Consider the following 13,516-nt stretch of genomic DNA (forward strand, 5'->3'; position numbering starts at 1 on the left):
CAGCTTATGAACTTTAAAATAATTAATTATTATATAGAATCACCATTTAATTTTTATTATTATTATTTTGAATCTGTATTAGAGCTTGTACTAGTGACAACTAAACTTGGAATGTATTTTTAAGTCTTGTGTCTTGTTTATATATTTGGGATTATTATATTCTTTTGCTTTTTCTTCTTTCTCCTTAAATTGTGTTCTTTGGGAGGGGTTAGGCTTACTTGTTTAGAGGATGTGACAAGTGTCGCCGCGCGTCTAGTTTAGATTGTGACATAATAATAGTATGGTGAAAAAGCAATAAAACTCTCTTGATGTGTTAAAATTGAGAAGTAAAAGAAAATTTATTTTTAATATAGGGATTAAGATAATTGAAACGGAGGGAGTATACAATTTATAAAATTATACCAAGATTTTTAGATGAGACTTAAGAAGGATAAAATATTCTCTCTTTCGGTCCATTTTTACCTACCCACTACACTAAGAATAGATATCCACTCTTACTTGTCTAGTTTGAAAATTTGAGAAATAATGTTATTGTGTATCTATTTTATATTTATTATTAAGTACTATTTATTTCTAATTCATTTTCAAGTAATGAGATGCCTTATAATAATAATAAAGAGTGATATAGTAAACTATTACCACCTTATTCATTATTTTCTAAAGAATGTATCAAGTTAGACTTGAATTCTTAAAGATGAATCAAGTAAAAGATGAATCAAGGAAGTATTTTAAAGCTTAAAATTACAGTAAGAGTTTGACATATAACATAAACGCAAAATGTCTAATTTCAAAATGAGATTATTAATTTTCTAACGTAATAAATGCAAACACATCTAGGTGTTAACTTCTTATTGAGGATACAAATATGTTAAAATCAACTTAAGCCACATTAAATTAGTTTTTCCATCTAACTATTATAGGAGAAAAGATAATAAATACCAATTAATATTGGATTATATTCAAACAGATGAATCTTGTTATTTAACTGACAGAATTTCTTTTAGCTAGACATAAGTTAAAAACAATGAAAAAGCCCAATGTATTCTTGTGCTTCCTCTTGTTTTTGTTCTTCACAAGCATTTGTCAGGTAATATATCATTAGCAATTTATTATAAATCATTTAATGTATTTTTGAATAATTTTGATTCATTAAGTTTGTAAAATATGTGCGCTTTCGGTCTTTTCAAATACTTAGTAAACTTTTATAGTTAGATTTTATGAAAATTATGTAGAAAAAAAAATATTTAATTATAGAAACTTAAATTTGGAGTTGCACTCTTTGCTATTTTTTTGGACTATTTCTGAGGACAAGGGTATATTTTAATAGGCGCACCCTCTACTATTTATGAAGTTGTGATCTCTATACTTTGGGTGTTTCTAGTTGATTTGTTACTCATAATGTTCGTTATATCAAATATTCAAAATTTGATAAATCTATAACAAATATCAAAATTGTTTATTTTTGACAAACTTAAAAAAAAATAAAGTGTATGAGAAATTCTTATACCCATCCAAATCATAAGAGTTTTTAAATTTGTATTATTTATTGTGAATGTAAATTAGTATTTTATTCATACAGGGAGCTAGAACTAGAAAACCTGGGACTTGGTGTGTTGCAAATTGGTTTGTAAGTGATGAGGAATTAAAGGCTTATCTTGATGAAAAATGTCAAATACCAAATGTTTGTAGAGGCATTCAACCTGGAAAACCTTGCTTTGAGCCTAATGAAACTCATAGTCATGCTTCCTATATTCTTTAAGAAACATCATCTTCCATGTCCGGAAAATCTCGGCTGGATAGTATATATGAATCCCTGTAAGCTTCTCTCACGATAGTTTTCTAATTTAAAGTTAAGGTGTTTAATTATGTCGAGAAACCATTTACTTATTTCTTTCTTATGTCTATTTTGTGATTTTATAGCATATGGAGATTGTAGGTATAATTGAAGTTTCTCAACAAGAGAGTTCCTTCAAACAGAGGATGCAAAGTTCTCTAATTTGTATTAATTAAGATAATTGTAATCATGAAGCATCGTCGATTAAAAAATGTTTGCTTTTTAGATCATCTATTAATCATTTTAGCAAATGTATAGTAGATGATCCTCTATTTTTAGTTTCTTTATGAAATATATTTGAGCTATTAAAGCAGTCTCTTGATTTGAATTTTATGAATGTGAAGATTTTGATTATGATTACATATATTTACATGATGAAAAAAAATAACACGGGGTCCGATCAAATCACCAATCGATAACATAGTGTAGGAATGAATATTTGTAACTCTCATTTCAACTAACAAAATGAAATACACAATCAAGACCTGGCTCGAGGCTAACCCCTTTATACTCAGGGTTAAGCACAGAAAAGGAAAAGTGAGTAAGATAGGCTCGAGATCTATTCTTTCTTTTAGGAGAGATCCCACACCCCTTCTTTAGTGCTTGCTCGTGGGTTTGTTATTAGGTTGGGAGAGTTTGGTTTCGATTAAGGTTTATTATGGTATAGTTAGGTCTATAAGGTCGGAATCTACCAAACCAGAATGGTTTTGTTTGTCATATTATCCTTTTTTACTTTGTATACAAAAGAATGTCTTTTTCTTCTTTTGGCAACTCTTTAATTTCAACTCTCCACGTGACATGTTTAAAATCACAAAATTAAAAGATATTTGATATATCTTTTATTTAAGGTCATAAGATTCAAAACTCTTTTTTATTTTCTTAGTCATACTATTGCTTGGCTATATAATCAAGTGGTCGATGGTAAACTTCTGACACGCTTAGATTAAGTTTTTGTGCTATAATAGACGTATAGGTTTATTATATACCTACATAGACAAGGTCTAGTATATGAATAAGAAAATGAGAAATTAAATTAAATTAAATAATTTGAACTAATATCATTCACACGTTATAAAACGATATAATCATATCATTGGGAGTCCACATTTAGATCAAATTTTAAGATTCTTGTAAATTAAAACACATCATATTGGATTTTTGGCTGCAACTAAGATTCAATTCTTTTCATGTTGTTACTACTATTTTTATTTTATGGGTATTTTCTTATCGGTTAAATTGAAAATCGAACCGATAAGGACTAAAAACCAATAAAACAAAAATCGATAAAAAATATCTTATTGGTTTGGTTATTGACTTAGCATATTTAAAAATCGAAAATCGATAAATCGAACCGATAATATATAAAATCGAATCGAACCGACCGATGTATACCCCTAACATTATTTTCTTAGTCACGAATTTTCAATTTCAACATTTAGGAGTCTCCTCCCATTCACCTCATAAATTTACCAACAACAACCACATATTTGCAATAGATATTATAATTTTAGATGATAATCTCGACTAGACTAACATAGTGGTCTATACCTGATCGACGCTAGACTATGTAGACTATAGTTTTTGATTACCGAAGAGATCCCCGCATAAAACTTAAAAAAAAAAAATAGCCTGATCACTTTTTCGACAATCATCAAATAATGGAAAGAATTATTGCTGTTACAGTACATCTGGAGTGTTGAAACGTATTTAATGAAGCTAAAATCTATTTGAAAAAAATGTGAGTGATTTTAAAGTTTTATGGGCATTAATGGATGGATAAAAACAATGGGGAGGTGGATAACACTTACAGGTGGACATATTTTGGTTTAAACAGAAAAATCAAATCGAAATTTAATTTTCGTTTTGTTTTTTTGATTTTTTGGATCGAATTCGATTTGTATTTTAAAATTTTGATTTTTTGGTTCGGTTTTCGATTTAGAAAAAAAAATTGATTAAATCGAAAAACTGAAATTTTATAAATAAATAAAATATATATTTTATTATATATATATATATGATATTTAGTAATTCACATTCACAATTAACATTTAACAGCAAATTCGTATACGCCGCAGGCTGTTTATGAATTGTTTTAGTGACTTAAATATTTTATGGACTATTTTGGTGACTTTGGACTATATATATATATATATAGTAATTCAGATTCACAATTAACATTTAAAAGCAAATTCGCATACGCCACAGGCTGTTTATGAATTGTTTTAGTGACTTAAATATTTTATGGATTATTTTGCTGACTTTGGACTGTTTTAATTTATGCAGAAAATATGTTGTTTCGTGGACTATTTTTATGAGTTTTGTGTTGTTTTGTAGATTATTTATGCAAGGTTATATTATATGTAATGATTAATGACGTTATGTATTATGTTAAGCTTATGATTATTTCATTTCGTTTCATCCATGTTGAGTTATTTATATTTGGGAATGAAAAACAGGTTTGAAAAAAATAATTTTTATAAAAAATCCATCAGTTTTAAATGTTCAGTTATGAAAAAGAGAGGCTAACTACTTAAATATTTCAAACCAAAATAAAAATTCGAAATAACCGAACGGAATTTGTAAAAATCGAACCAAACCTAATTTATTTCGATTTGGTTACGGATGTCATTTTTGTCAATCCAAAAACCGATAAACCGAATCGATATTAAACAATCAGACCAAACCGACCGAACACCCAACCCTAATAACAATGGATGAAAATGGATGGATTACATCAGCGGTAATGTGATTTTTTCATAGGAGTTGAAAATATCGACGCAAAATCAACTGAAAATTATGAAATAGGAGGGAAAACGAGCCGTTTCTATTGAAAGATTTGAGTTTTTTTTTTTTGTTCTTTTAAAAATAAAAATCAGATATTTAATTTATATTTTTAGATATAAACTAATTTGTATTTTCCAAAATTTAGAGTTTGAAGTTGAGGTGGATATTTGTATGTTGGGGTCGTGGTTTTTTAAAAGTTCAAATGATGACATCATTAATATTGTCTCTTCCTAAAAAACTAAAATAAAACTTTCATCGTTTTGTTAAATATAATTTTTAAAGTGTCTCTTTTACCAATTCTCTCGAGTTACGTTTTAGATTAAAATTTACACGTATTCGATATATACATCAAATATATTGCATGTTATGTGTTTGAATTTAAAATTTATAGTACTTAATTATGATTAATTAATATGTATTTTATTTAATTTAATTATTTAAACATAATAAAAAATATTAATTTGATGTATAAAATGGATACGATATAAGTTTTACCTACATTTTTTTGATCGTGGACAAAGTCTATTTTACTGCTAGTAAAAATATGTATAATTTAACCCCTGCCCCTTACCCCTTCACCCTTCACATTTTGAGCGTGAATATTGGCTTGGAGCGTGAATAAATCTCTATACAAATCTCTCTGTTCTTCTCTGCTTGGGCAATAAAAAAACTGCAGTTCATCTGCAACAATGGCGTTTCATACTGCTTTACGAAGAATCAGTTCTTCGTCATTTCTAATCTCTAACTTCCTCAACAATGTTCCTTCTTCCCGAGGACTTACTGGTTCGTTTGCACCGTTAACTTCGCGATTTCTGAGCTATGCGGGTAGTGTTCCTGTTGTCGATTCCAATGAGGAAAGCTTTACGATCAATGCTTGTGGAGGTTCCTTTGTTCGCTCTGAGCAGTTTCCTATTCAACGAGGTATCGTCGTTTTCTACAATTTTGATTATCCTTTTCTTTTGTTGTTGTTGTATTCGGTGATCGGTTTTGGTACTTTTGTTTATTTAGTTTTATTAGGAGTAATAAGTATTGATGAGACGGAAATGCAGAAGTTTAATTGAATTATTAGAGAACGGATATTTTCTACAATTTTGACTATCCTTTTTTTGTTGTCGCTGCTGTATTCGGTGATCGGTTTTGATACTTTTGTTTATTTAGTTTTATTAGGAGTAATAAGTATTGATGAGACGGAAATGCAGATGTTTATTTGAATTATTAGAGAACGGATATTTTTAATTTATTTATTTATGTTGGAACAACTCTGTGTTTTGAGAGGGAGCTTTGGAGTAACTAGAAAAGTTGCTGACATGTGATAGGAGGTCAAGGTTCAAGGTGCACAGTGGGAGGTTTAGTACACCAGAGGAGTGCCTTATTGTAACTGTCTGCTTTTGGTTTTTCAATTCAGAATGTTGGTTGAATTTGGGTGTTTTCATACTTCATGTGAAGGTGTGTGATCAATATATGGAGAGCATATTTAGATTCTTAGAGTCATCATCAAAGGTCTAAGACTTTTTTTTGCCAAATGAGCGTAATCTTTAAGAGAATGGTTCATATTTCATTTTCTCTAAATTTAGTTTAAATTCTGTGTCTTTGATGACATTGCTAAGTACATAAAAATATTGTGACTCAAGACTCAAATTTAAGAGCTGATGTTAAATTGCTTACCATGTGTTAGAGAGCCTGATTCTGTTTATTTATCTAGTTTTATTAGGAGTAATAAGTAGTTTTATTATTGAAAGATGTTGAGTGCTTCATCAGGGCACTTCAATGTCGTTGTCAAGGCTCTAAGACATACGTTCCTTGTCAACGTAATCCTGAGGAGAACAATTGATATTTCACTTTATCAAGATTTTGTTTCAATTTCTTTGTCCATATATTTGCTATCCGTACTTATAATTATTAGTCTCGGATTACACATACATATTTATTTTTCTTTTCCATTTGAGCCTTCTTCATTAAAGCCAACGCTTTATCTGCTCTTTGCTCTTACAGCCCCCAACGAACCTTAGAGTTTTTTTTTTTTTTTTTTTTTGCGCCGTTTCCCTTTGACATTGCTAAGTACCTGAAAATATTGTGACTCAGACTCAAATGTAAGAGCTGATGTTAAATTGCTTACCATGTGTTAGAGAGAGCTGATTTTGTTTATTTGTTTTATGTCTGGAACAATTTTTGCTTCTTTCCAGTTCCAATTTGAGAAATATCTGATGACTTTGTTTTTTTCCTCATATTTTCTGCGAAGGTGTATGTGGTATATACATGGAAAATCCATTTCAAATTTCTGAACCGAGAGGGGCATACGAGGCTAAGAATATGCAGGAGGGAATGTACGTGAGAATGGAAATGCCTGGTATTGATAAAGAAGATGTGAAGGTGTTAATTGCATATGGGAATATCACCATAAAGGGTGAAGGAAAGAAGGAGTCTGTGCATGAGGACAGTGGGAGAACCTACAGCGCCAACATTGAGATCTGTTCGAATTCGTATCAGCCTCAGTTTATGGAAGCAGAGATGAAGAATGGTGTTCTTAGGATGCTAATCCCCAAGTCTAAAACTCCTCAGGCAGTGAATGGTTCTTATGTGATAAAACTTAAGTAAGTTTGCTGTGGAATTCCATGTTATTGATCACATGAGCTGAAATACTGAACTATAGATTTGCACTATTTTATTGAAGAAGCACTTCTGTACAGCTTTCTCTTTAGATGTTTCGAAAAATAACGTGATGCTGGCTCCGTCTTGAAGTTTGAGCAACTCTATGGATTTTGTGCTATCAATTACTCTTTTTGCTTGATTTTTGACGTGCTGATTAGAATTCCCATGAGTATTGTGCTGCTATATGCTATTGATTATGTTGTTTTTGAAATTTCTGTTATTTAGCATTTTAAGTCTTTGAGTTAGCACAGGGTTTCTTTATCTTATTTTAATATATTAATCCGTGAAGAGAGAATGCATTTGTGTGAGATTCAAGCTTTATGCCTTTGATAGACTGAAATTCTAATGAGCAAAGACTTATCTCTGCTCCTATGCACTTAAGGATTTGGAAATGAAAGTGAGAGAGTACGCAGAAAATAATGAGCACTCCTGCACTATATGTACGGCTTTTTGGCATTAGGGTTGGGGTGGTTGCGATTACTCAGCTTTGTTCTCGCATTCCTGTGCTTAAGGTAGCATCGATTTTTCTGTTTAGGAATAATGTGTTATGATATGAGTACTTAAAATTGAAGATTGGTTTCTTTCAGAAATTTTATGTGTTATTGATCATGATTGAGTACTTCTGGTGTAATCTACTGAATCAGAACTTCTCTTCAGGAACATTGTTTTTCCATGGTTAACATAGTGAAAAAAATCAGCTCAGTCTCTTGTATAAAAATGTTTTCCTGGTAATCTTGTTGGTGATACGTAAGCTGTAACGAACGAGGTTTTTAAAGCTTCTTGAAGGTTTTAGTGACTTGTCTAATAAAATCTCAACAACCTTTACTGGTAAAATAAGCGCAGCAGCTATCTAATAGGATAATGTTGTGTTTGGTCCAGCAAGCACTCTACAACTTTGTAACAGCTGAACTTGGCTATATCTTGAAGTGTAAATATTTGATAAGAGTTTCAGTTGTTTGTAGCTATCATCTCAGTGGCTTCTTTTTCTCTTTTATGGCTTTGGTTAGGTTGCCTACATGCAAATTCAAATCTTTTATAGATTCAATTGTATTCAATTACTATCAACATGGGCTTATAGTACCATGTCTGCTTTACTTGTGGTTTGCAAAGCACACGACTAGGTTTGCTATTCCTCTTGATTTTCTGGGTGGGCCCGGGCGTGTTTTGTGCCGAAAATCGATCGTTGGCTCCCAGGCGGACTGTGGATCGGTCGGGTGTGGGTCGGCATCATCGGCGGGGCCGTTTGAGTGGTAAAATGAGCGAAATGGCGCGAACAAGTCATTTTCGGGCCAAATCGGTGTGCTATAGCTAATGATTTTTTGGGTGGGCCTGGGGCCCGAGCGTGTTTTGGGCCGAAAATCGACCGTGGGCTCCCAGGCGGGCTCTAGATCGGTCAGATGTGGGCCGGCGGCATAGGCGGGGTCGTTTAGGTGGTCCACCGGGCGAAATGGCACGAACGAACCGTTTTTGGGCTAATGGTGTGCTATAGCTATGGTTTTCTGGATGGGCCCGGGCCTGATGTGGAAAATGCTCGAATCTCAAATTTTGGTGACTTCTGATAATGCCGGTCTGTATTCTCCACCCCGCTGTCTGTAGTTCTAAGCTCTTCGTGATATATTAAGGCAGATTATTTGTGAAACAGAAGGCATGGTTAGATGGTGTTGCCAGTAAACTAGATTCAATGTACTCACCTTACAGTTTCAGTCGGTAAAGGAGGTACCTTCTTTCTACTTAGTTTCTAGCTCTTATTATTGTAGGAACATTTAACTCCATTTGTTAGAATAGCTTTCATTGATTCTCTACACTTATCCTTTTTTGTTTAAACCTTTGTTGTTTTTGGAAAATAGGATTTGGCGTGGGGTTGCCCATTTTTGTTAGTCCCATGGCTACTTTGAATTTGAAAGTATCCACTTAGTAAGTTTCCATATGAAGGCTCAATCCAGTTAAGTCTATAGAGTCTACTGATTTCACATTGTCCCCCTTTTACCCAATTCACTGGATCTTCTGTTTTCCCCTATTCTATAATGCATCTTATGCTGGATCTTTCATGGCTTGATATAAATATAGAGCAGCAAATTAAAGCAGCATAGATAAAAGTGGAATATATACTTCATTGTAAGGTATATTATTAAGATATATGTAAACCTTGCAATTATAAAATGAATACATTAACGATGAGGCTTGTAACAATTATTGATCAATTAGACTCTAAAACAAGAGCAATTGACTAGCATTTGGGATATAAATGTGATGAACAAGCATGAAGTGACCATTATCTTAGACTGGAGAGCTAAATAGTTGCTGCTGTTTCCCTTCCTTGGGCACTATTCGTGTGCGTATATGTGTGTGTGTGTTTGGGCGTGTGTATATATGTACATATCCACACACATACGGGCGTGTGTATATATGTACATATCCACACACATAAGCGAAATATAAATTTACTTACAACTATATTATTTCACGTTCTGACTATATCTTGGATCGTATCATCACATAAACACGGGTGTGGGGTGTCAGAGACTGTTCCCTGTGGCCAACTCCAAGGGACTGAAGGTAGCGCGCGTGCGCACACACTTCTATTCTTGAATAGGAGTAAATACCTTTTCATTTCCAGTTTTGGGCACACATTGGTATGTTACAAGAGCAAGTATAGTGGTGTTGATAAATGACTACGCTGTACAATATGGTGGGGAAGTTTGCAAATATTAGCTTTATTTTTCTTTAAATGCATGGATGGATAAGAAGTGTAGCTATTCACTGTTCAATTCTTGGTGAACCGAGTTGTTCGGTACTTGTGTTCTTCAAAGATAGCAGATACTATTTAGAGTTAATTCAGATGTGCACAAACTAAACCGGACTCTATATTATAAAATGAAGAGAAAGTGTAGCTACTCAAATTTCCGTGTCGTCAATCAGAAGATATATTTTCTAAAATGAAAGCTTACACCAAACAAATGAGGTGCACTAAAAATAAATATCATATTTCTGTGAAGATTGATATTTTACATTGCATTTTAAAAAATGTAAAAAAGTCGTACCAATTAGCTATCACTCAATTCGCATATTGGTGTCTTTTTCTTTCAATCATTTAAGAAATTATCTGATGAAGATTGAACTTTTGCACGTGCAAAATGTAAATTAGCAGTTCTACAATCAATTTTCACTCAATTCTCAAATATCTTGGGCGTGAGGGGAGAAGGGTTTAATTGTTGGTTTGCTTGACTAGGGACTACATGTCTCAACCCAAGTTTTATTGAGAAAAATTCCGAAATATATGAAAATGAAAATAGACTCATAGTTATCAAACGTAGCAGTATTTTTTTTTTTTTTTGTCTACTAAACATAGCAGGAATTTTGTTTCAAAACTCATACAAAATCATGCTTCGCATCTCGCGCATGATTTCGTGTGTATATTCTATATCAAATATGTTATAAGTTATAACTGTATAAATTTTGCATAATTGTTCATATTTGGTTTTTCAACAAAATACAAGTTTTACGTATAAAATATGTATATTAATACATGTATATTATGATTTTGATAAAACACATATAAAATATATAAAAATTATATTCCTTAAATATGTGGTATGTATAAATTCTGATAAAAAGAATATATAAAAATTATATTAAAATTGAATACTTCAAACATGTGGTCATTTACTGTCTATGTTTGGTCAGTAAGAAAAAAAATACTTATACATTTAGAAATATATAATGTATAAATAACATAAATACCGACCCTTTTGGAAGTAATTACACTCTCTCCCACTTTTTTAATTACTTTACTCTCTCCCTATTAATATACATAACATAGCCAACATATACATAGCATTCTGTGTATATGTTGGATTTTTATAATATGTTTAGGGAGTTGGAATTTTTTGCAATATCAACAATAACAACAACAACAAACCCAGTGTAATCCCACAAAGTGGTGTCTGGGGAGGATAAGATGTACGCAGTCCATATCGCTACCTCCGAAGAAGTAGAGAGGCTGTTTCCGATAGACCCCCGGCTCTCTCTCTCTCTATATATATATTATGGTTACACTACAAGAAAATACATATATAGCTATAGAAAATGTCGTAGCTAAACATGAAAAGTTTTGTGGCTAAACACTTTAGCCACCAATTTTTTTCCCGTAGCATTCGTAGCAAAAAGCGGCTTAACTAAAAGTTAGCTACAGACTTTACATGGTCTATGGCTAAGGACAAACACTTATAGCTACAATTTTTTTTTTTTTTGTGTTGTGGCTATTACGGTGAAAAGTTCTTGCTATGAAATTACACTTATGGAAAATAATTTTATTCTTTTACCACGAGATATAAACTTTGTAGCTATCTTCATACTATAGCCACAAGGTGATGCATTTGTAGCAACATTGTTTGCCATGCAAATTCAAAATTTGTGGCTATTTCTATAGTTTAATCCCGTAGCAATATGTGTATTTAGCTACAAATTAAAAAAATTCTGTAAACTGAAATACTTGCCACAAAAAAATTAATATAGCTATCTTTTTAAAAGTCAAGCTTAGCTACGAATTCAAATTTTCAGAGCTATAAGTGAGATAATAATTGAAGCTAACTTTTTTTAATTATATTACAATTTGGTAATAAGAAATTTGATTTATCAGTAATGACGATAAATTCATGGCTTTTAACACGTATTTTGAAAATTTTCATATATTCAAGCACATTACTGAAAATTAGAAACATAATAAGATTTATAAATAACTCATTCCATTAAAATTGACATCTACAATTTGTAGAAATAAACTCCAAATACAAAATTGTATCTCAAAGCATCCGCACTACACAACACTATCCTACAACAAACACAATAAAATTGGAAGGAAAAATAAGCTAACATAAGGATAGATAGAGATCGTAATCATCAAAGGGGAGGTTGAAGTAAAAATTCAAGAGGTGGTCCAATGCATATCCCAATAACATACTTCTGGTAAATAAGCTCTCACATGTAGAAAGCACTTCCCATGATATGTTGAGAGCCAGCATACAGTAGAATGTCTTAAAAGAATGAAAATGTTGAAATTGTTGTTGAGGGGAAGAGATAACACGACGGACTCTGCATCTTTAAGAAGACATCTGCAAATACACATACGACAAGCAAGGTGAGCACTCCAAAAGTGATTGCAACTACTTATGCCAGTAAATCAGAACAAAAAGAGCGCCATCTTCATAACAAGTTCGACCAACTCACAAACACTTGCGCGCTGAAGGAAGAGAACTACATCATGTTATATATCTTCTTTTCACACAGAGTATACTACAAGACCAATGATTGAAAATAACTTGTATACAAACCCTAGCTTACGAAAATAGATACACAAACTGAGTCTTCGACTTTTTCATTCTCCCAGACAGTTCTTTGCAAGAACAATAATTTTGTTTTACACACCATAGTGTAATTCTTCTTTAGTTTTGTTTTACACTCCACAGTGTAATTCTTTTTTTCTACAGATAAAGTTTTTTTTTTTTTTTTTTTGAGAAAGTGACGTAACAAAAATTGTTAGGTATGATTGATTTCAATTTGAAAATTATTTTTAGGGAAGGTTCTTGGCATCCAACTTGCACATACAAAAATTAGACAAGGCTTTGGTAGGCTAAATAGAAATGTTTAGCAGCTTAACTTATGGTACTTTTTGGGTGACGGAGAAATCTCCAAGAGTAAATATGCACATGTTGAAACTCGATGGATAATAAACTTGTAGTTTTTAATTATGGTAATGGGGTTTGAGGAGAATAGAAGGGGAAAAATCTAACATGTAGATTGGACCTAAAGGTTTTGTTCCTGTTAAAACTCATCTTAGCTATAAGTTTCAACTTTCAACCCTTCATATATGCAAATGTTAGTCATTCGAAATATACACAACAGTTGGAGAACCAATAGTGGACTACCTCATTTTCTCAGTCGAAGAAACAAAAAACATGTACTAAATGTTAAATATAGAACAATATGTATCTTAGAGATGTTTAGCATTGCTAAGAAGCTCAATAACCAAAAAAGGGATTCTATATACTATTTCTGTTCCTACTCCAATTCTAAGAAGCTTAAATTCTGAACCTATAATTTCAATGCACAAATGAGTTCAGAACCTTAGAAGATTGGACTGATTTAGTTTATATCCTGAATACGCCTTTGACTACAAGTAACAAATATCAAATAGCAACTACATATTTTGATCTTTTTGCCACATTGCATACATAGTTACAATGATTACAA

At 32.0% G+C, this 13,516-nt stretch overlaps 1 protein-coding gene and 1 non-coding gene across 2 annotated transcripts; both read left to right on the top strand.

Annotated features, from left to right (window-relative positions):
- The first annotated feature begins 999 nt into the window (after nucleotides 1-999).
- LOC107852763 lies at nucleotides 1,000-2,150 on the top strand. Its single transcript, XR_007042638.1, has 3 exons — nucleotides 1,000-1,087; nucleotides 1,580-1,815; nucleotides 1,921-2,150. It is a non-coding gene; the product is annotated as an uncharacterized LOC107852763 (transcript).
- Nucleotides 2,151-5,175: 3,025 nt separating this feature from the next.
- LOC107852753 (heat shock 22 kDa protein, mitochondrial) lies at nucleotides 5,176-7,406 on the top strand. The gene is made up of 2 exons (XM_016697802.2): nucleotides 5,176-5,539; nucleotides 6,858-7,406. Exons 1-2 carry the CDS (start codon nucleotides 5,308-5,310, stop codon nucleotides 7,211-7,213), a joined length of 588 nt encoding a protein of 195 aa, XP_016553288.2. The 5' UTR covers nucleotides 5,176-5,307; the 3' UTR covers nucleotides 7,214-7,406.
- Nucleotides 7,407-13,516: the final 6,110 nt, after the last annotated feature.

Source organism: Capsicum annuum, chromosome 1, assembly GCF_002878395.1.
Source record: "Capsicum annuum cultivar UCD-10X-F1 chromosome 1, UCD10Xv1.1, whole genome shotgun sequence".
NCBI lineage: Eukaryota > Viridiplantae > Streptophyta > Magnoliopsida > Solanales > Solanaceae > Capsicum > Capsicum annuum.